We start from the raw sequence: 24,956 nt of genomic DNA, 5'->3' as shown, positions 1-24,956 counted from the left end.
AGCTTGTGAATAAGTATTCTCCATTTCCAGCCTAGATACAATTTGTTCAAAATTTGAACTACTCAATCCTTTAGTGAGAATATCCGCAAGTTGCCCTTGTGAGGACACAAATGGCGTGCAAATAAGCCCACTATTAAGCATATCCTTGATGAAGTGTCTATCAACCTCAATATGCTTAGTTTGATCATGTTGAACTGAATTATGTGCTATACTGATAGCTGATTTATCATCACAGTAGAGTTTCATGGGTCCTTCCTATTTGATTTTCAAATCTTCTAAAATAATTTTGAGCCAAAGTAATTCACAAATGCCTTGTGCCATGACTCGAAATTCAGCTTCAGCACTAGAACATGCTATTACATTTTGCTTCTTACTCCTCCAAGTCACAAGATTTCCTCCAAGAAAGGTGCAGTACCCTGTAGTGGATCTTCTATCAACAATTGAACCTGTATAATCTGCATCAGTATAGGCCACAAGGGTTGTATTTCCATTTCTTTTGAACAAAATTCCTCTTCCTGGAGTTCCCTTGAGATACTGGAGGATTCTATGAACTGGTTGTAAATGAATTTCTTTAGGACAATGCATGAATCGACTAACAATACTTACTGCATATGCAGTATCGGATCTAGTGTGGGACAAGTAAATTAATCTCCCAACTAGACGTTGATACATTTCTTTATCTACTGTAACATCTTCTTCTGTATTACTTAGTTTAAGATTTGGATCCATAGGAACACACGCAGGTTTACAAGCTATTTTCCCTGTCTCTTTGAATAAATCTGTAATGTATTTTTGTTGAGATATAAAAATGTCTTTTCGGGAATGTGCCACCTCAATTCCTAAGAAGTACTTTTAGCTTTCCAAGAGTTTTTATTTCAAACTCCTTAGCTAAACAATGACTCAAGATTTGTTGCTCCTTCCAATCATCTCCTGTCATTATAATGTCCTCTACATATACTAACAAAATTGTTACTCCCCCTTGTGGCGTGTTTGATGAATAAGGTGTGATCCCCTTGACTTTGCTTGTATCATAAAGATGTAATAACCTTAGTAAATCTTCCAAACCATGCCGGAGGTGATTTCTTAGTCCATATAATGCCTTTTTCAACTTGCAAATTGTATTGTCGGACACATTTTTTTCATACCCCGGTGGTACCTGCATATAAATCTCCTCTTCAAGTTTTCCATATAAGAAGGCATTCTTCACATCAAATTGTTGTAACTCCCCCAATCATAATTGGCAACAAGTGACAAAATTACTCTCACCGTATTCATCTTCGCAACCGGAGCAAATGTCTTTGAATAGTCAATTCCATAGGTTTGTGTGTACACCAATCTGGCTTTATATCTTTCGATTGATCCATCAGCCTTATATTTTACTGTGTACATCCATTTACATCCAACTGGCCTCTTTCCTTCTGGTAAAGTCACTAACTCCCAAGTTCCATTCTTCTTCAATGCGTCCATCTCGATATTCATGGCTTGCTTCCATTTTTCATCAGACAATGCCTCAGAAACATTAGTAGGTATGGAAGTAGCGTTTAGGTTTGTAGGGAAGGCTCTATGGGTAGGTGAAATTTTTTGAAAAGAAAAATAGTTTGAAAGGGGATATAAAGGTTGTTCGGTGCATTTTCTGGTACCTTTTCTAATAGCAATCGGAAGTTCTAGGTCATCATTTGTAGTTTGGGTCATCATTTTTTCTTGTAATTCAGAAGAATTAATTACCTCATTTGAAGGAGTCGAGTCAGACTCTTGAACTTGTGTTGATTCAGGAATGACCTTTGACTTTCTCATGTAAACCAAATTCTTTCCATATCTTACATCCACTTCAGGTCCAAGTTCAGCTATTGGTGTATTTGATTGATTTGACTCAACTCCTACTTCTTTAGCCTCAGATCGGTCTGGTTCAAGTGTGTTTAACTCAAGACCAGAAAGAATAGGCCTATTTGACTCGAAACTGGAAGAATTAGGTGGATTTGACTCGAGACCAGATAGATTGAGTGTGTTTGAATCATGACCAGAATGAGAGAGATCGAGTGTATTTGAGTCGTGACCAGAATGACCAGATGCATTTGACTTAATACTAGATAGATTGAGTGTATTTGACTCAAGACCAGAAAGATCGAGACTTTCAAGCTTATCTTCCTTAAAATTCTCCCCCTGAAGATAAGGTTGAGTGAAGTACGGTTCCTCCTCATGAATGGTAACATCCCGCGACACAAATGACTTTTTAGATGGAGGATGAAAACACTTATATCCCTTTTGAGTAGAGGAATACCCGACAAAAACACATCTTAGGGCTCTAGGGTCGAGTTTTTTTTCTGTCTTGACTATGCACATGGACAAATGAGACACACCCAAAGATTCTAAGTTTAAGATTACTACTTACTGACAAATTCGGATAGAAGGAAGAAAGAACATCCATAGGACTCTTGAACCCCAATACTCTAGAAGGTAATCGATTAATAAGATATGTGCTAGTGAGAACAACCTCCCCCCATAAACATTTTGGAACGTTTTAATGAAACAACAGTACTTGGGTTTGGTTTAATAGATGCCCATTTTTTCGTTTTGCAATTCTATTTTGTTGTGGTGTTTGTTGATATTTGTAAATATATAGTGTTAAGAATATTTGTATATAGAATAGCCCCACATCGACTATATCATGTAATTAGTTGTAATCTCTCTATATATAATAAAGTCTCCGTAGTACTTTTCAAAACAAACGGTTTATTCAAATGTTTTCTTAGTCTCTTGTATTTCGACATAGTATCAGAGCCTTGTTTAAGATCCGGTGGGCCATTTACTATGGTTTCCATTATTGGGCCACCCACCATTTATTTTTCACGCTCCAGTTGTCTAGTTCTGAGTGTGAGGGGATGTGTTAAGAGTCCCATATCAGATAATATATGGCATAAATATGTGTTTATAAGTGGGGGGCAGTCCTCACTCTACCAACCGGTTTTGTAGGGTTGAGTTAAGCCCAACCACATTTCTTAACAGTGTTTTAACACAAGAAGACTCATAGACAGTTTCCTCTTTTTGACAGAAAGAAGTAAGAACATGATTGAAGTACTTTTTTCCATTACCACACCTAAGCCTTTTGATGTTTACTCCAAAATGATTTTTAATCATGTAGAAATTTTTTGGGAAAACAGTACTGACATCATACTTGTTTTGGAGTAAAAACACCCAAGTAACTCGGGTACAATCGTCCATAAAAGTAACAAACCACCTAGCGTCTGATACATTTGGATTGGTAGAGGGACCCTAAACATCTTAGTGAATAAGATAGAAGGGGGAAATACTTCTTTTGTTGTTTAATGGAAACGGTAAACGCTTATGTTTAGAAATCTCGCACACATCACAATGAAGACTTTCAACATCTACCTTATTGAATAAAGATGGAAACAAAACTTTAATGACTCCAAAAGAAGGATGACCTAATCGACAATGAAAAAGATTTTTTTTTCCTTTTTAGAGAGTACTGACTGTGACATAAATGAGTGGGACAAGTTGACTTTTGTACACTGACCTGATTCTTCAAGATAGTAAAGGTCATTCCTTTCTCTAGCACGTCCAATCGTCTTTCCTGACTCCTTATCCTGAAATATACAACACCCATTATGAAAAGTCACTACAGGATAAATTGTTATAAGTTTTTGTATGGAGACTAGGTTATGGATAGTTTTGGAATATGCAGGACCCTTTTTAGGGTTATAGAATGATTTATTTGGATATCAGCAATGCCAGCTACAGTTACAAGAGTACCATCTACAGTAGAATTTTTTTTATTACTGGGATAAGGGGAATATGTGGAGAATTGTTTCGAAGAGGATGTCATGTGATCTGTGGCTCCTGAATCTAATATCCAAAATAAGCAAGAGGATGACATGAAATCCAAATGAGAGTGGAAGCTTACCAGAATACGCCACAAAATATTTATGTATAAGATATCAAAGAAAACAAGATTCGCTAAAAAAATCAACCCAGAAAATGTAGGGACAGCGTCTTGTATTGAGCAGACGGCTGTTGAAAAATGTGCAGAGTTGTACTGACGGTGGCAGAAAACTATACGAACGGCTTCCGGAAAGTGTAGAGACAGCGGCTGGACAGACAACTACCGGAAGAAGTACAAAATTGTGCAAATGGAGGCCAGTGTTTAATTGGAAAAATTTGACAGCAAGTGTTGCTCAATCAAGATTTAAGGGTTCTCACAACATAAAAATGCCCAGTCAGATCTCTAAATAATGATTAGTGGAAGTAGCGTCCTCTAGATTAGGAGCTCTCATGCCATGTGACAAATAGAAATAAGAAATTTTCTGAATGTGCTTGAGCGAGTAAAACACTCAGCAACTATGATATTTATACACACTATATAATTAATTACATATTATGTTTACAAGGAGAAATAAATTATAGTCCAACTTCCTAAATGCATGAATTTAAATATACATGAACTTAAAACTTAAATTCTCATTTTAGTGGGAAACATACAATGTATTTTTTCTATTTCTAACGTGGTAGAATTAGGTTCGGCTAGGATATGCTTTTCCTTAAGTGGGATAGCCCTATTCTTATATATATGTATATCTCCTCCTAGAGATATATTCCACATGTTATTAACTGATGTTTCAAGGGTCTTTCTTCCCTGCCGAATTTTCTTCTATTTTGGGCCCTTTGAGTTGTAAGGAAAAGGTCCTACATTAGGCATTTGAATCAGACAATAGGCCTAGTAAATAAATAGTTCAACGGATAATGACGTTCGCCTACCTAGTTAAATAGACCTTTTAAATGCCTAAGCTTGCTTTATTTGATATATAGGTTCTGTCAACATTAACATAGGATTGAAGTAGGCTAGCCAATGTTCACTTCACTTGTATTCCGAGTTACTACGTTTTTCTGTGCTCTTAACAATAATGTCACTAATGAGTTCAGTTTCTACCCAACCCATTATTTTAATTTAAATGTATAGTTTGTATAGTTTTGATAAACTATTGGCTTAATTGTATTTGTTTAGGTGAAGAGAATCCATGAATATAAACGACAATTATTAAATATATTTGGAATTGTTTATCGCTACAAGAAGATGAAAGAAATGAGTGCTGCTGAAAGAAAAGAAAATTTTGTTCCAAGAGTTTGTATATTTGGGGGAAAAGCATTTGCTACTTATGTGCAAGCCAAAAGAATTGTGAAATTTATTACAGATGTTGGGGCTACTGTAAATCATGATCCTGAAATAGGAGATCTTCTTAAGGTACTTACGATTATGTTATTCAAAAGTTGGTTTTTGTTTTGTCCTAAAGTTCTTAGCCACCTATGTTGAAGTTACGTGAATTATTATTCCTATTCTAGTACGAACATTAAGCAAGTTGCTCTTACATGGTCACTAAAAAATCAGTGCTCATTTTTATATAAAAATAATTTTAGTGTACTTCAACATGAATATACTTTTCAGAGGGAAGAAATTCAAAGAAATTGTTAGACAAATTTGTTAATGATTTATTCTTCATTATTCTCCTTCCAGATGATACTGGTAGCTCAAAATTTTGCTTATGAATGATGCAAAATTGTTCTTTATTTATTTGTTCATATTTAATCAGGTTATTTTTGTCCCTGACTACAATGTTAGTGTTGCGGAGATGCTTATTCCAGCTAGTGAATTGTCACAACATATCAGGTAACCTTTAGATACTTTGCATTACTCTTTGGATTGCATGCTTTTGTCGTGTGCTGACATAAATGATGATATACATTTACTGTTACTAATCCAAACTTCATCTATTGACATTTTATTCTTTTTTGTACTAACAATCATCCTCTGCACAAATTTGGACTTGAATGTAAATATAAAATATTTAGTTAATTGCACCAAATTATCATATGTTCATGCATGAATTGGAGATGTTGCTTGAACAAACAAACTGCTGACCAGAGTTATCAATAGCAGCACTATCCCGGGATAGCGTCCCGGAGCGGTGACCCTCCGCTATGGAGGAGCGGTTCTCATCCCAGTTTGAGATAGCAGCCGCTATTTGAGGTTTAGCGGATAGAGGGAGCGGAGCGCTTCCTGGCCCGAGCGGATTTCATCAGTTTCGAAAGCAAAAACCCAGAATTACCCTTAAAAAAAACATTGGAGAAGTTTTGAGGATTTTTTCTGATTTTTCCTAACTCAGAACACACCAGAATAATCGGTCTTTTTCTCACACGCTTAAGTTTTCAAGTTTTCTTCTCTTTTTTCTTTTCTCTTCTTTCCTTTCTTCTTCTTTCTTCCTCTGTTTTTTCCTTCTTTCTTCCTTTGTTTTTTTCTTCTTTCTTCTTCATTATGCACTGTCTTTTTTCAAAGTCTACTTCCTCTTTCTTTTAAAGTCTTTTTCCTCTTTTACTCACTATTTCTCTTCTGTTTTTTTTTTCTTTTAAGTGATAGTATTTTAATAAATTTTTTCCTCTTTTACTTTTACTTACTCTGTCTCCTCTGTTTGTTTTCTTTTATGGGTATTGTGTTATTTGTTTAGTTTTACATTAAATATATGTTTTATAGATTATTCATATAAATAATTGAAAAAATAGTCAAATGGCGGTTATCCCGCCATCCCATTTTTTGGATTGATAACTCTGCTGTTGACCATGATTGTGTACATGGAGAGTTGAACAATTCACTTAAGATAAATATTTAGAAACCGTATGTGCTTCTATCAACTGTTCAAACATACTACAAATGTATACTAGGTTTGTCAAAGTGGCAAGAGAAGTTCTGGTATTGATAATTTGATCCTGACATGTAAGGCCTCTTCCCACATGAAATACAGCATCCCTGATGTACGTGTTTATTGAAACATGCCAGATAAGCACTGGTTATTTTTTAGTCTGCCTGTAATAAGGGTTCTGTTGCCTGCGTTGTCCACACCACATGATTTGTCCCTGAAGGTTTGCATTGCATGAAATGGGTGGTGCTGGTGCGGGGTTGTTGCAATCAAAAGTATTCATGATTCTTTCAAGAAAATAACTTCCACCAAGTTGTGTCTCCCAGATTATTGTTGATGGCTAGACATGGCTGCACTTTGACAATGTGAATTATATTGTGTATTTGTTATTTTATTTTTATGGAAAACAATATTACTGTGCTTTTGCTTTCCTATGAAACTCTGATTTATGCTGCATTGCCAAATAATGAGTTTCCTATTTATCGACTGTAGTACTGCTGGAATGGAGGCAAGTGGAACTAGCAACATGAAATTTGCAATGAATGGATGCTTACAGATTGGAACTTTGGATGGGGCCAATGTTGAAATAAGGGAAGAGGTTGGTGCAGACAACTTCTTCCTCTTTGGTGCTAAGGCTCATGAAATTGTTGGGCTCAGGAAAGAAAGAGCAGAGGGAAAGGTATATCTTTATGTTCATGTTGTACATTTTAATTATAACATAAATAGCTAATAACATCCTCGTGATAGCACACCATAATAGAATAAATACTTCACCCTTGCAGTTTCAAATATCGATAATTTATTGAAAGAAATTGAGGATAATTTTTTGACCAGAGTTCTTAACCATCTTCCTTGTTTAAGGAAATCTTGGTCTTTTCCTATAAAAGCATATTATAACCCTGTTATTCTTTTAATTCAGTTTGTCCCTGATCCACGATTCGAAGAAGTTAAAAAATTTGTCAGAAGTGGTGTTTTTGGGTCTTACAATTATGATGAACTGATTGGATCTTTAGAAGGAAATGAAGGTTTTGGTCGAGCAGATTATTTTCTTGTGGCCAAGGACTTCCCTAGCTACTTAGAATGCCAGGAGGAGGTCGACGAAGCTTATCGTGACCAAAAAGTGAGTTTATGCATTTTCTTTTATATTTTGAATGAGTTATGATTTTCTTACCCAGTTTTTTTACTACAACTTAACCTCACCTAATACAACAATAACAAAGCCTTATTCCACCATGTGTTTCATCTTACCTTTTATGGCAAAATAATCTCTTTATACCATGAAAGGTAAGGTTGTGGGAGCAAGGTTAAAAATTGCGACCATGAACATTTTCATTTGTTGGTGAATATTTGTTGCACACCGCTAATCATAGACTCAGATTATTCAACCAAGCATTCATCAATTCCATTTTCGTTATAAGCATGTATATTCATGCATCTGATTAAATGTATTCACTTAGCACATAGTTCAGTCTAGTGTTGTTCCTCGTGCAAGGATATGCCTTGGTAATCTGTACTATTAACAACATAATGGGCTTACATTTTTTGAAGTCCTCTGTGCATCAACTTCCATAGTCGTGTTTATCAAGCATAGTTGTACAACAGGCTAGTTTCTTTTATGTCACTGCTGCTGTCATTAACATTCACAAATCACATTTGGGTGCAGAAATGGACAAGAATGTCAATATTGAACACAGCAGGCTCATCCAAGTTCAGCAGTGACCGTACCATTCATGAATATGCACGAGAAATATGGAACATTGAGCCAGTCAAATTGGAGTAGAGGAGGGGTAATCTATACTATACCCTGTTTAATAGCAGATAATCGGTGCCACGTCGTAATGTGATCACTACTTTACCAAGTACCCATACTGAAAAATAAACAGAAGTTTTGTAAAATTAAAATAAGGGTTTGACTTTTGTCCTCCAAAATAAGCCTGCATTCCTGTAATTTATGTATGTATTATGTTTATTAGTCCCCGCATTGCGCTGTAAACTTGCTACCGAGTAAATAAACCTCTGTCAACTACTGTATATCAGTTAAAGACCATGTGTGTTAGTTGTAGACTTTGTTGGGTTTGTTAGAGTAATTGAAAATCAGTTAAGTTTGTTATAACTGATTTTCAGTTGGGAAGTTTTCTTCGTGTTTAAGTCATATAAATGCCTTTGGCCTTTAAAATAAAATCAGATATTAGAATGCATAGTGTCCTGTCCTAACAAGTGGTATCATATTAGTTATGCATTCAAAAGATTTGAGTGACTCTTTGATCTTCTTTGAGTGCATTTTGGTGGGTGAGAAATACGGGTGTTGCGGTACTTAGGCGTGTAATGAATTCTGGAGGATTCTTGAAGTTCGATTGCCACTATAATCATTGGATCATCATTGGATCATGCGTATGGAAACTCTTCTGAGGTCTAAGGAGTATTGGAGCATTGTGGAGCAAGTGTTCTTGTTCTTCCTACTGCACCAACATAAGAAAAAAAAAAGTTGCTTAAAAAAAGTAAACTGTGAGATCTTAAGGTGAAGAATTATTTGTTTCAGTCGATTGAGAGTAAAAAATTGAAACAATTCTTGACAAGAGTTCACCCATTGCCATTTGGGATTCAATGGTTAAGTATTGGGGTTCTATAAAGGTGAAAAGCGCACAATTACAAGCTCTCCAAGGAGAATTTGAGTCTCTTCACATGAAAGAAGATGAATCAATTGATGATTATTTTGCAAGAACACTACCAATAGTCAACAAGTTGAAAAATCACGGTGAGAAGGTGGATGAATGAACAATTGTTGAAAAGATACTTAGGTTTGCATAATCAAAATTCAACTATGTTGTCTATTGATGAACTACGAGGTTCCCTCTTATCTCATTTTCAGAAGATGAAACTTGTAAAGGAGGAAGATTGAATAACAGTTTCAAATGGAGCTAGGATGGTAGAGGGAGGTCGTGGTGTCTTCCAAATGCCCATGTTCAAGGAAGAATACTCTACAAAAATACCATAGAATCTTTCAAATGCCACAATTTAGGACAGTTTAACTGAGTGTCCTAATCTAGAAGAATATACCAACTATGTTGGAGCAATTCTTGAATGAAGAGTCTTGTGCATTGGATTAATTTTAGAAATATAAAGTAATGATAAAAAAAGAAATTAGAAGCTTAATTGGTTTCCTAAGAAGTGACGGAGGAGCAGAATTCAACTCTCAGGAAGTTTTATGAAGAGAATGAGATAAAAAGACAACTCACTATAGCCAACCTCTACTAAAAAATAATATTCACCTCCAACTTAAAGTTAATTTAAGTTCGGTTACAGAGGCGAGATAATGAAAGACGTGTGGAAGATTACATTGTTCAAATAGATTACATTGTTTACAATGAATATTAATAAATTAATTTATTTACAAACAATATTGTTTACACAAATATTACATTGTTTACATAGAATATTAAATAAAAATAAGTTGGTGAAGAACAAATGTTGTGAATCTTTGTTTCATTGATTTTGAAGAAGATCAAATGTTGGATGTAATATATTTTCAATAACTTTTGCATTTATTTATTTATGATATAAAGTAAAAAAAAAGGTTAGATAACTAAAATAAGTATTTTGTTATATGATTATTTAAGAACTTTTCCCAAATAAAATAAATGCTTTAAGTTTCAAAATTTTAATGTCAAATATTTTATTATCAATTTTTAATATTCAGAATGCTTTTATAATGTCTTTTAGGTTTCACTCAGATCACTAATCACAGTGTTTTAAGCGTTGATACTTATTAAATAAACGACAAAAATTTATTTAAGAACGGTAAAAAAACTCAATAAACACGCATATATTTTCCCTAATTTATTACTCAAAATCGAGGTAACATGTGTTTGTTTTTAAATAAAAAATACAATAAAATATGTTTCATCTAAGTACCACATACTGTGAAAGAATTCTTTAACTTGAATTAACTTTTAATGATAGCAAATTGTGTGAACATCATCCAAATTGATTGTGCATTGCATTACATGATATAATTGTGTTTTTACTTTGTGATTCATCCCACTCTATTGTTGCATAACCACACATATATATGTACATTGAAAAATTCCTTTAAAATAACTATTAAAATGCATTTTGTAACAGTATGTATCAATACATGAATCTGTGCATCGATACATGCAGCCTTGATTAATGTCAAAACAAATTATGTTCAGTATGCATCGATACACACGAGCCATGCATCGATACATGGAAGGGCAAAAACTCTGTGCATCGATACACACGAATTCTGCATCGATACATGACCACTTGAGATAGCCTGTGCATCAATACATGAGCATTAAGCATCGATACAGATCAGTGTAAATACCACATGCATCGATACACACGACTCCTGCATCGATACATGATTAATTAATTTGACCAAATTTCATACAACTTACAGTATGCATCGATGCACACTCCTGTGTATCAATACACAAGGTTGTTTCAAGTCATAACAGAATCTGTTTTGCAGCACATATATACAGGTTTCAACAGCAAATGAGGGACACGAATTCATTGAGCAAAAAGACAATTGAACACAAGATCAAAGTAGTGTTGGAGCAATTGTCAGTGAGCACATAGAAACCTGAAAGAGACTTCATCTTCTTCATCTTCTCAATCACTCTTCTTTCAAGAACATTTACACATAACAATTCTTGTTCGTTGGATCAAAGAAGCATTGAGATAACGTTCAGTGGTGTGATCAAGGATCTAGCTGTGGGTTGCAGTGGAACGATCGAGGATCTAGCTGAGTCGAAGATTGAAGGGGGTTTCTAGGAAAAACCTACTGGTTTGTCCTTCAAGAACTGGTGTGTTCTTGAGGGTTTCAGAGTCACATTTGCAGAACAGATTCAGCCGCAGCGTTGCGTTTGGAGATCGGGGGATTTCGCAAGCAGGTCGTGGAACCGGTGAATTGTTTGCAACTTTGTGCAGGAAAATCTTGATCAAGCTCAGATCAAGTGAAGGTTTATACAAGAAGAGGTTCTTGGAGTTTAGAAATTCTGTCTTTGTATCAAAACCTTGTATCAACGGATTCGGCAATAATTGATAATCAAAGTTCTCAATTTCATTTGAAATTGAGAGGGAGACGTACCCACACGCGAGGACGACGTGGGGAACTTCCTTAACAAATCTCTGCGTATCTTACTTTTACCTTAATCTTCTTTACGTTTCAAAACTGTTTTGCAATTTATGTTAGTGTGTGGTGATTGATCAATTTTTCTGGACAGCAGTGATAATAAAACCTTTAAGTAATACACCATTGCTGTTTATCATCAAACACACACACACCAACTGTTTGACAAAACGGTTAACTTGATTGTGTTCATTGGAAATAGAATTTGAGGATAAGCGCATTCAATCTGTTAACATTCTGTGTGTATTAATTCTGTCATTCTCATTAAAATCCAGCAACTGCACTTGCGTGTCCGGCTTTCTAGTAGCAGTTCAGAATAGACGGAAGTCGATTCGGGACTGATTTTTCCGCTGTTTTTGAAAACTCTGATTAAACGTTAAATCCGTTAATTTTAAAGAGGTGATCTATTCACCCCCCCCTCTCGATCACTAGCCACACCGTCTAACAAGTGGTATCAGAGCGCCGGTTCGCTGGTGCTCTGTGGCTGCCTGTAACAGTATGGATTCTGAACCAAAGGGGGCGTATAATAGAGCGCCTATTTTCAACGGTGAAAATTATGGCTACTGGAAGGACTGCATGCGAGTTCATATAAATTCTGTGGATAGGTTAGTATGGGCTGCCATTGAAAACGGTCCGTTTCAAATTACAATGACCAATGCGGCTGGCGCCATAGTACCTAAACCAGAAGATGATTGGAATGAGAAAGATGAGAAAAAGTGGTCGTGTGATTGGAGAGCTCGAAACATGCTAATTTCAGCACTCGGTGTTGATGAGTATTATCGAGTATCACATTGCACGACAGCTAAAGAAATGTGGGACGCTCTAGAAGTTGCCCATGAGGGTACTACTGAAGTAAAACAGTCCCGCATTAACACACTCAATCAGGAATTTGAGCTCTTTCGCATGAAACAAGGAGAATCCATCTCCGACATGCAAAAGAGATTCACCCATCTAACTAACCGATTGAATGCTCTTGGAAAACCTATTTCCAATGAAATTGCTACTAATAAAATTCTCAGGTGTCTTAGCAGGGAATGGCAACCTAAAGTTACAGCAATCAAGGAAGCCAACGATCTTACAAGACTTACGATTACAACACTGTTTGGAAAGCTGGAAGAACATCAGCAAGCCTTGGAAAGTCTTGAAAAATATGAGAATAAGAGTAAGAAGGAGAAGGAAAAGAAAAGAGACAAAGAGGGAGAGAAGAAGCCAATAGCTCTTGTGGCTTCTAGCTCTAAGTTCTCACGAAAAGAGCAAAGCGACAATGATTCAAGTAGTGACAAAGACTCGGATGATGAGGAAATGGGACTGTTTGTAAGGAGATACAATAGATTCATTCGAAAGAATGGAGTCAAGCATTCCGACAAAAATCTCATGAAGTTTCGAAAACAATCTACAAACTCAAAACAAGAAGAGAACAAGAAAAGTAGAGGAAGAGGATCCTGTTTTAATTGTGGTAAATCCGGACATTACAAAACGGATTGCCCTATAAAGTATAAGGATCAAAGAAAGGATTCACCAAAAGGGTACAGCAAACAAAGAAGAGCGTACATTGCATGGGAAAGTGATAGCGACTCATCATGCACACAAAGCTCAAGTGATGATGATGAAGCAGCAAATCTATGCCTCATGGCTCACACAAAAGTTCTGCCCTACAACAAGAAGAAAAACAATGACAAAAAGGTAAAACAAGCCTACTACAATAACTTTTCCTCTATGTCATTTTCGGAACTAAAAATAGCTTTTGAAAAACTGCATAACGAAGCGGTAGATGCTTTTAAACAACTATCTTCCGACAAACATATCTTTTCATTTTTGGAAGGTAAAGTAAACAAAGCTGAAATTGAGTTAGAAGCATTGAAGGCTAGTATTGTAGAAAATTCAAAAGATATTGATATTGACGGATGTAGTAGAGTTAGGTATTGTGACGCTTGCTATATTTGGCAAAAAGAGGTAAACACTCTTAAGGTCAAATTAGAAAAAGCGCTACAACCTAAAATTGCTTATGCCGTTGATCCTAAGTTGTTTAAGAAGTCATTGAACCCTCCATATGCAAAATACTCTTTTATTCTAAAGGATTCAATGAACAAGAAACAACAAACATATCATCATCGTTTATGTCATTATTGTTGCCATGCTGGCCATACCATTGAAAAGTGCAAATTTAGGAGATTTCTTGTCCCTAAAGGCATTTATCGATGGAAGCCAAAAGGCAACCATGTTAGCACTTACCCACTTGGACCCAATGAAAATTGGGTACCAACTTCTCTCTTTTGATGTTGTAGGATGAGTGCCTTGCCTCCGCGGATAGAAGGTGGTTTCTTGACAGCGGCTGCTCAAGGCACATGACCGGTGACATATCGCTTTTTATAGACTTCAAGGCAAAGAAGAAGGGATATGTTACTTATGGAGACAACAACAAAGGAGCCATACTCGGCAAAGGTAGTGTAGGTAATCCCTCCACCACTACTATTTCAAATGTCCATTTAGTTGAGGGACTTAAACACAACTTGTTGAGCATAAGTCAACTATGCGACATGGGCTATAAAGTTTCGTTTTCAAAAACTTGCTGCATAATTGAACATGCTGAACAAAACATTGTGTTTAAGGGTATAAGAGTAAACAACATCTATATGCTTGACTTGTTTGATGTACCGTTAACAAACACTAAATGTCTAGTCACCTTGAATGATGATTCTTGGCTTTGGCATAGACGCTTAGCTCATGTTAACTTCGATTTGCTAAACAAAGTTGTATCTAAGGATCTAGTAGTTGGTCTACCAAAATTAAAATTTTCAAAAGACCACCTATGTGACGCGTGCCAAATGGGAAAGCAAACAAGGGTGTCTTTTAAATCTAAAAATGTAATTTCAACTTCACGACCCCTCGAGCTTCTCCATATGGACCTCTTTGGACCTTCTAGGACAAAGAGCCTAGGTGGAAACTACTATGGCTTTGTAATAGTTGATGACTACTCTAGATTCACATGGACTATATTCCTTCATAGCAAAGATGAAACTTTTTCTGCTTTTAAAAATTTTGCAAATCTGTCCCAAAACAAAATGAATTCCAAAATAGTTACAATTCGTAGCGATCATGGTGGTGAGTTTCAAAACTATCACTTTGAGAAGTTTTGTGACAAGCATGGCATTGAGCATAACTTTTCAGCCCCTCGCACTCCACAACAAAATGGTGTTGTGGAGCGTAAAAATCGTGTTTTAGAGGAGTTGGCAAGAACAATGCTTAATGAGGGTGGATTACCAAAATACTTTTGGGCTGATGCTGTTAGCACAGCCTGTTATGTCCTAAACAGAATTTTAATTCGCCCTATTTTGAACAAAACTCCTTATGAACTTTTGAAAGGAAGAAAACCAAACTTGTCACATCTTCACGTATTCGGTTGTAAATGTTTTGTTTTGAATAACGGTAAGGAAAACATTGGGAAGTTTGATGCAAAAGCGGATGAAGGTATTTTTCTTGGTTACTCAATGTCAAGTAAAGCATATAGAGTGTATAATAAGCGTTTACTTACTGTTGAAGAGTCGGTTCATGTTTCTTTTGATGAGTCTTATCCGAAAAATGTCGGAAAAGGTATTTCTTTTGATGACGCAGGTGTATCTACGGAAGACATACTCAAGGAAGCTGTTGAGGAAATTGATCAGTCCAAAACAGCTGCCCATGAGAAGGAGGAAGATACAAGTCATGAAGAAATTGAGGAAGAAAAGACAGCTGAAGTGAATGATCTTCCAACAGCTTGGAGATCCTCAAAAGACCATCCCATCGACAACATTTTGGGAGACATTTCAAAGGGAGTAATGACCCGGTCTAAGATAAGTAACTTTTGTTCTCACTTCGCGTTTGTTTCACAAGTTGAGCCAAAAAATACCAAAGAGGCCTTGATTGATGAGTTTTGGCTAATGGCCATGCAAGAAGAGCTTAATCAATTTAAAAGAAATGACGTTTGGGAACTTGTCCCTCGTCCGCGAGATCATCATATCATAGGCACTAAGTGGGTTTTTAGAAACAAACTTGATGAAAACGGAGTGATTACTAGGAACAAGGCACGCTTAGTAGCACAAGGATATAACCAAGAGGAGGGCATAGACTATGAGGAAACTTATGCTCCAGTTGCTCGCCTCGAAGCTATACGTCTTTTGCTTGCCTATGCGTGTTCTAAGGATTTTAAGCTTTACCAAATGGACGTAAAGAGTGCCTTTCTTAATGGTGTCATAAATGAAGAAGTATATGTTTCACAACCTCCCGGTTTTGAAAATGCTGAAAATCCAGATCATGTTTACAAGTTAAAAAGAGCTTTGTATGGTCTTAAACAAGCCCCTCGGGTTTGGTATGAAAGACTTAGCAAATTCCTAATTGATCATGGATATTCAAGAGGCAAAGTGGACAATACACTCTTTATTAAACACAAAGGGAAGCACATTCTTTTAGTTCAAGTTTATGTCGACGACATCATATTTGGTTCAACTAACATACACTTGGTCGAAGAATTTTCTAAGGTTATGCAGGGTGAATTTGAGATGAGTCTAATGGGGGAGCTAAACTACTTCCTAGGACTGCAAATAAAGCAACTTGATGAAGGTACTGCAGTATGTCAAACAAAATACTGCAGAGAACTACTCAAGCGCTTTGGAATGAATGACTCAAAATCAATCGACACCCCAATGCCTACCAACGGAAATCTAGAAAAGGATGAGCAAGGTAAGTGTGTAGATGTCAAAAGATTCAGAGGTATGATCGGATCCCTCTTGTATCTTTCTGCCTCTAGACCTGACATCATGTTTAGTGTTTGCATGTGTGCACGCTATCAATCAAATCCTAAAGAATCGCACCTAAAAGCGGTGAAGCGCATATTTAGATATCTTCATGGAACATCTAAATATGGGCTTTGGTATTCTAAAGGAAGTGATTGTAGCCTAGTAGGGTACTCCGATTCTGATTTTGCTGGCTGCAAATCAGATAGGAAAAGTACAAGTGGTACGTGTCACCTATTTTCAAACTCCTTGGTCAGTTGGCACAGCAAAAAGCAAGTTTCTGTGGCTTTGTCAACTGCAGAGGCCGAATACGTTGCAGCCGGTAGTTGTTGCGCTCAGATTTTATGGCTGAAGCAACAACTACAAGACTTCAACATTCAACTCAAACGTATTCCTATCAAATGTGACAACACGAGTGCCATAAACCTTACTAAAAACCCTGTTTTACACTCACGCACTAAACACATAGAGATTAGACATCATTTCCTTCGTGATCATGTTGAAAAAGAAGACGTTGTCTTTGAGCACGTTGACTCCAAAAATCAGCTTGCTGATATTTTCACTAAACCTTTGGCAACGGAACCTTTCTTCAACATTCGTCGCGAATTAGGAATCTTAGATCTATCTCATTTGATGTCATAAGCATGTTACATCTTAATTATATTATGCCTCACCGTGTGTGACAAGCACTGCTTTAGATGTCAATTATCCTTCACAAGATCTCTCCAATAGAGGTAATATCAATCCTTTCTACAATTTTCTTATTGATTAGTGATTGTGTTTGTTAGATCAAATGTGCTTACTCTAGTTGATATAAAGTTTGCTTGAATATACTTCCTGTCTATAATGTATGCTCATTAACACTCTGATTTTTGAGCAAAATTATCATGACATAGTGCAACTGCATAATCATACTGCATTAAAATCCATTAAAAACCAGTTCAGCATCAGTATGTATCGACACCTACGAAGCCTGCATCGATACACATACTCTGAAATTCAATTTTTGAAAAACTGCTTCAGTATGCATCGATGCATCTATCGCATGTATCGATACACAAGGCAATTGTAAACCCTTGGCATCGACGCATCAATCGTATGTATCGATACAATGACAATTTTCAAATACTTGGCATCGACACATAACTCTCTGCATCGATACTTACTGCTGTCATCTGAATTAAATGCATTTTTTTTCTCTCTCATGCATCGACACATCAACCAATCATATCATCTCTTATCTCAGTACTTCATCTCATCTGCCCTCAAAAACCCCAAAACCAGTGGCTAACCCTAATCCTTCTCATCTTCACTCTCTCACAAACTTGGTAAAACCCTAAATCTCACATCACCATGCCTCCACGCACTATTCCAGCCAGAGCCAAAGGAAAAGGAAAGGGAAAGGAAGCAGCCGGTACGTCTCAGCAACCACCAGAAGTTCCTTCAAATGCCTTAGACATTCTTCATCCTGCCATTGCTGCTGAATTTGAGGAATCCTTCAAGGCCAGGTTGGTAATGAAACCTCATATCTTTGATAAAACAGATGCTGTCCACCTGCACCTAAATGAAGTAGTTGAACTGTTACATGCACAAAAACTTGGGTCCTTTCTATCTACAAAAGATGACTATCATGAGGATTTCATCCGGGCCTTTTATGCTGGTTTACACACTGGTCCCGGCTATATGTTCCGGTGTTCCATCGGAGTCAGAACATATACCTTTGAAGCCTCTAATTGGGAAACGGTGTTTCAAATGCCGCTTCCGTCGATGACTTTCAAGTCCTGGCATGACCTGCACTTTGACCCTGAATTTGACCTGAGGGACTTTACAACTTCTATCCTAAAGATTGATAGACCGTTGAGTGAGGACGAACACGTCACGTCAGGTATGATCAAACAAACTTCGCGTATTCTACACTGGATCATTACACACATTCTGCGTCCAACCAACAGTGGCCACTCTCGGTTGGATAGGCCTAGCCTACATCTTCTCTACATTCTGCAAAATAAGATTCACTTAAATTGGGCGAACTACTTTGTAAAACGTCTGTTTTATGTGCGAGACAGCAAAACTGTAGCGCTAGGGTATGCCTCTCAAGTCATGAAAATTCTAAAGTTTTGGAAAGTTACAATACCTATTGTTCCTCTTCTATCCCCGTCTGCTGCTCAAGAGTTTGACTCTGCCACTCTTTCGCATATGGGTTATCGGTGGGATAAAGACCGAAAATGCTTCTATTTTTACGAAAGAAAATCCAAAACCAGAATTTACAACTTTGACATCCCTTCGGACCGCATCCATGTTGCTGAAGATCAGCCTGATGAAGAGATGCAGGATGCGGCTGATACCGATGCACCACAAGCTGAGGCCAACACTGGTTGGGGTGAATGGGTGCCACGAAGGTGGTCTCCTACCAACTATGTACCTGAACCTACAACCCCTCCTTTCTCCGGTGGTACTTCAGCCTCAACTCCAAATGCCGACATCACTCACATGCTTCAACAGATGGAACTCGTCAACAAAGAACGCCACGAAGAAGCACGCTATTGGCATGTTCAACAAACTGAATGGCACAATGAGCATCGTGACTGGCATGATGAGCAAACACGGATGTATCACAATCAACATGCTTGACACCAAGACTTGGTCAAATGGCATCAAGTGTTCTACAACGAAATGTCCGGCTTTATGGATGACTGCCGTGAAAATCCTGGGATTATGGACAGCTTTCGAAGCGTTGAGGTTCAGAATCGGTTTAGGCAATACTCCTTCATGGGACATAATCCAGACACGATGCCTCCTCCTCCACCTCCGCCAAGCTACCGAGACCCCGACAGACATGATGAGGAATCCTGTGGTGGCCACAATCCAAATTAACCCACCATACCTTTCATTTCAATGCATTTCATTTCATTTGGTTGCACATTATTTGTTCTAGCTTATGTAACTCCTAAACTCGTTTGCACACTTTAAATGCTTTTAAGTTTCTGTTTATCTCTATTTGTTATTGCCCTTACCTTTTGAATGATTCTTTGTGAATGATTCTTTAACTTGCAGCTTCTTTCTGTGTGATTGATAGCGTATTATCCTTTTGCCATGCCCTGCTTCACTCTCTACTTGATAACTATAGTTCTTCCTCTTTTTGATGTTGACAAAGGGGGAGAAAATGCAGATATGCACAAACTCAGGGGGAGTATCACACATCTTGCCAAGAATTTGCCATCATCAAAAAGGGGGAGTTTGTGAAAGAATTCTTTAACTTGAATTAACTTTTAATGATAGCAAATTGTGTGAACATCATCCAAATTGATTGTGCATTGCATTACATGATATAATTGTGTTTTTACTTTGTGATTCATCCCACTCTATTGTTGCATAACCACACATATATATGTACATTGAAAAATTCCTTTAAAATAACTATTAAAATGCATTTTGTAACAGTATGTATCAATACATGAATCTGTGCATCGATACATGCAGCCTTGATTAATGTCAAAACAAATTATGTTCAGTATGCATCGATACACACGAGCCATGCATCGATACATGGAAGGGCAAAAACTCTGTGCATCGATACACACGAATTCTGCATCGATACATGACCACTTGAGATAGCCTGTGCATCAATACATGAGCATTAAGCATCGATACAGATCAGTGTAAATACCACATGCATCGATACACACGACTCCTGCATCGATACATGATTAATTAATTTGACCAAATTTCATACAACTTACAGTATGCATCGATGCACACTCCTGTGTATCAATACACAAGGTTGTTTCAAGTCATAACAGAATCTGTTTTGCAGCACATATATACAGGTTTCAACAGCAAATGAGGGACACGAATTCATTGAGCAAAAAGACAATTGAACACAAGATCAAAGTAGTGTTGGAGCAATTGTCAGTGAGCACATAGAAACCTGAAAGAGACTTCATCTTCTTCATCTTCTCAATCACTCTTCTTTCAAGAACATTTACACATAACAATTCTTGTTCGTTGGATCAAAGAAGCATTGAGATAACGTTCAGTGGTGTGATCAAGGATCTAGCTGTGGGTTGCAGTGGAACGATCGAGGATCTAGCTGAGTCGAAGATTGAAGGGGGTTTCTAGGAAAAACCTACTGGTTTGTCCTTCAAGAACTGGTGTGTTCTTGAGGGTTTCGGAGTCACATTTGCAGAACAGATTCAGCCGCAGCGTTGCGTTTGGAGATCGGGGGATTTCGCAAGCAGGTCGTGGAACCGGTGAATTGTTTGCAACTTTGTGCAGGAAAATCTTGATCAAGCTCAGATCAAGTGAAGGTTTATACAAGAAGAGGTTCTTGGAGTTTAGAAATTCTGTCTTTGTATCAAAACCTTGTATCAACGGATTCGGCAATAATTGATAATCAAAGTTCTCAATTTCATTTGAAATTGAGAGGGAGACGTACCCACACGCGAGGACGACGTGGGGAACTTCCTTAACAAATCTCTGCGTATCTTACTTTTACCTTAATCTTCTTTACGTTTCAAAACTGTTTTGCAATTTATGTTAGTGTGTGGTGATTGATCAATTTTTCTGGACAGCAGTGATAATAAAACCTTTAAGTAATACACCATTGCTGTTTATCATCAAACACACACACACCAACTGTTTGACAAAACGGTTAACTTGATTGTGTTCATTGGAAATAGAATTTGAGGATAAGCGCATTCAATCTGTTAACATTCTGTGTGTATTAATTCTGTCATTCTCATTAAAATCCAGCAACTGCACTTGCGTGTCCGGCTTTCTAGTAGCAGTTCAGAATAGACGGAAGTCGATTCGGGACTGATTTTTCCGCTGTTTTTGAAAACTCTGATTAAACGTTAAATCCGTTAATTTTAAAGAGGTGATCTATTCACCCCCCCCTCTCGATCACTAGCCACACCGTCTAACACATACCTCTCGGTATTAAAAACCGATGAGAGTAAGTTTTTTTTTTTAAAATTACATTGCTTAAAAAATCCAGATTTTGACAATGGATTCTTGGAGAACAACAATATCCCAGAGATCTGTTCAAAGATTTCATCATCTTAAGTAAATATTTTCATGGCAAATGCTTTCACAAGAAAGAGAATATTATACATGTGTTTGCAATTTACAACATGTTTAGAAATAAATTTCTCAATGTTGTCAACCGAGAAAAACAATAAATTATGAAGTGTTTTCTTTGATTGACAACATATGAAGGTTATTTCAAAAATACAACAACAACATCAACACCATTATGTTGGGATGGATTGCAAGAGCAGAAAAAAATAATTTGTTCAAGATAAAAGGACATTGAAGATTTTTTATGTCTTACAATTCACCCCAAAGTATGATGCGTAGAAGTTTGGAGCAACTACATATAAGTTAGGCTTATGGTAAAAACTGATTATCTAATCCCCCGGTTATTAAAGACAACCGAATGAATAAATCATTAAGTTAAAAATAAAAAATAAAATAAAAAGAAAGACACCATTTTTAAATAAATAAAAACATAAACGGCTTGTTGTTGTTGGGATTGGAAGCATGTCCTGAAATATTTTTCCTCTTGGTTATATTTAGAAACTGAGAGAATATGTGGTATTTATTACTTAAAAAAACAAAACATGGTGCGCCTTGGCATTATACCTCGGTTTTGTGTTAGGTGACGTAAAAAATTTGTCATGAAATATATCATTTGTAGTAGTGTATACTTGATCGGAAAAATAGCAAGTGTACTATTTTTGCCGATGTAGTAATGAGATGGAAGTTTCCTAAAGATCGGTCTCGAGGATTGCGCAACAATATATGAGTAACAGTTACTCAATTGAACAAAAGAATGAGTTTTGGTTTGGTAAAATTCACTGTAAGGGAAAATAGAGCAAATAAATATTTTCACAGATTAATATGATATGCCAAGGGAGGTGTATAAAAATCTCCTGTAATGATCCTTGAGTGTATATCTCCTTAATATTGAGCATTTTTCAATTACCGGATCTTAAGATTATTTACCCCTAAGACCTCGAAGGGAAACCTTTGGTATTCAATCTAACCTCTAAGTCCTTAGTTGATTATCATGAAACCAAACATTTTAAATTAACAAGAATAATCCGGTAACCATAGGGTATCCCTAGTCCTAGGTGATCGCTATTATGGTTTCACTGTATGAAAACCTTAACCATTGCAGTCCTGCTAACCGTTAACCATACATCAATCTTAATTTTTTCCAAAAAGAAAGCATTACGCACATCATACAGTGAAATTGAAATCAAACAACATGTATTAAATGAAATCAAATATCAGAGTCATTACATTATCAATTCAAGGACACCCCCTAGCATTGGGGGTTTTTAGCCTATCATATTATTCAAATCAGATACAAAATAAAATTGAGACATTACAAAAAGGTCAAAATTCCGTTGATCTTCAATCGCGTCCTCTCTTGAAGGATCCCCGTTCTTCGCTTCTTATCACTTTTTCAATCTTGATCATTTTCAACTTTCTATCGTCTCCCAAAAAGTCCATCTCCCCCAATTCAAATCCATTATAAATAGTTCCCGATGACAATTTTCCTTGCGTAAAAGTCCAAAATACCCTCCGGGATAAGCTGTGCCAAAAACAACAAAAGATTGGAAAGTCAAGTGCCCAAGCCAATGTTGATCGTGTCAGGCAACACGCAAGGTCGTGTTGGCTTCTAGGAACAGGTTTTCCATTTTCAAGCCTCTTCTCTTGACACGGCCCGTGTTGGCCAACATGGGTGGTTGTGTCAGGACTATTGTAAGTCCATTTTTCTTCTCCTGTCGGGCCCGGAACGCCTGTTTTGCTTATCTATCCCTCCGATGCACTTGTTTATACTTGAAACCAAAAAAACTACCACAAAAGGACATAAAATGGAGTATGATGATGCATATAACATGTACCCAACAAATAGAGTCAACAATACCAAACATATAAATAACTAAACAAAACAATAAAATAAGTGAACTAATGTGTTACCGATTTCTTACAAAGGTGCCGAATGAGTGTCAGAAAACAAGGAGAATTGGAGATTGATCAATACTCCATAGCAAAATCGGATGACTGAAAGGAAGAACAGAAGACTAATGAACATGGTCATAAGCATGGTAGTAGGGAAAGAATTACCTAAGACATTTTGGCCTGAAGTTGTATATTGGGAAAGTTATGCTCTAGATAGAGGTCTAACTGTTACCATACCAAAGATCACTCTTAAAGAAGCTTAGAACAAATCAAAACAACCAGTTCAACACTTTAAAATATTTATATGTATTCCATATGCACACATACCATATGATCAAATAAGGAATCTTGATGACAAGAGCATGAAGTGCATCTATTTGGTAGTCAGTGATGCATCCAAGACATATAGGCTCTATAACCCTATCCAATAATATAATTACAAGCAGAGATGTGGTATTTACTGAAAATGAGAGATGTAATTGGAATAAGAAAATGAAGATGAATGTGTAGAGTTATACATTGATGAAAATTCCATAGAAACAATGGGCACAAATGAAGAAGAATGAATCAAACCACATATCAAAATAGAACTGATGAGTTGGTGACTAGTGGCACATCAACCATTAAAGAAGCTACAAGTACTTTTAACTCAAACTTAAAATAAGGGATATTTAGGAGACCTCCCTCATGGCTTAAAATTTATGATACCTCTATTTAGGACCTAAACCCAAATGAAAATATGGTGAACTCAACCATATTTAGTCCCTATGTAAATGAATACCTTATGAGTTATGAAGATGCTACTAAGGTGGATGTGTGGAGAAAGGATATGGATGGTGAAATTTGTACCATAGAAAAAGTTCAAACTAGGAATAGGTGTTAAGTGGATCTATAAAAAAAGTGAATGAAATGGTAGAAAAAGAAAAAATACAAAGCAAGACTAGTGGTTAAGGGTTATATTCAAAGATGTGGAAATGATTACAATGAAGTGTTTGCACTTGTGTCTAAGAAGTGTTCTAGTAGTGGAAGTTATTAGAGGATGAAGTGTTTACCAACTAAGATATAAAGAGTGCCTTCCTCCATAGAGAGTTAAATGAAACAATTAATATTGAGCAACCTTTAGGCTATTTAAAGAATGGAGAAGAAAGCAAAGTCTATAGGTTGCATAAGGCCCTATGTGGACTGAAGTAGGCTCAAATGACCTAGTACATAAAAATAAAATATTTTTAAAATGTAGGATTTTTCAAGTGTCACCATGAGCACACATTGTTTGTGAAAGATGTAAACAATGGAAATTAGTTGGACATCAACCTATATGTAAATAGTCTTATATTCACAGGAAATAAGAGTGTA

The 24,956-nt window shown here is 36.6% G+C and overlaps 1 protein-coding gene across 3 annotated transcripts in view; it reads left to right on the top strand.

The window, feature by feature from the left end:
• LOC127121391 (alpha-1,4 glucan phosphorylase L isozyme, chloroplastic/amyloplastic) overlaps positions 1–8,766 on the top strand; it is a 42,678-nt gene extending 33,912 nt beyond the window's left edge. For all 3 annotated transcript variants that reach the window (XM_051051900.1, XM_051051893.1, XM_051051886.1), the window contains 5 exons: positions 5,021–5,257; positions 5,604–5,680; positions 7,197–7,383; positions 7,624–7,824; positions 8,368–8,766. In XM_051051900.1, coding sequence (XP_050907857.1) covers positions 5,021–5,257; positions 5,604–5,680; positions 7,197–7,383; positions 7,624–7,824; positions 8,368–8,484 — 819 coding nt within the window. In that variant the 3' untranslated portion in view covers positions 8,485–8,766. The remainder of the gene's footprint in view (positions 1–5,020; positions 5,258–5,603; positions 5,681–7,196; positions 7,384–7,623; positions 7,825–8,367) is intronic.
• The last annotated feature ends 16,190 nt before the right edge of the window (positions 8,767–24,956 follow it).

The sequence above is a fragment of the Lathyrus oleraceus genome, chromosome 1, assembly GCF_024323335.1.
Source record: "Lathyrus oleraceus cultivar Zhongwan6 chromosome 1, CAAS_Psat_ZW6_1.0, whole genome shotgun sequence".
Taxonomy (NCBI): Eukaryota; Viridiplantae; Streptophyta; class Magnoliopsida; order Fabales; family Fabaceae; genus Lathyrus; species Lathyrus oleraceus.
This window is presented reverse-complemented; position numbering and strand designations above follow the sequence as displayed.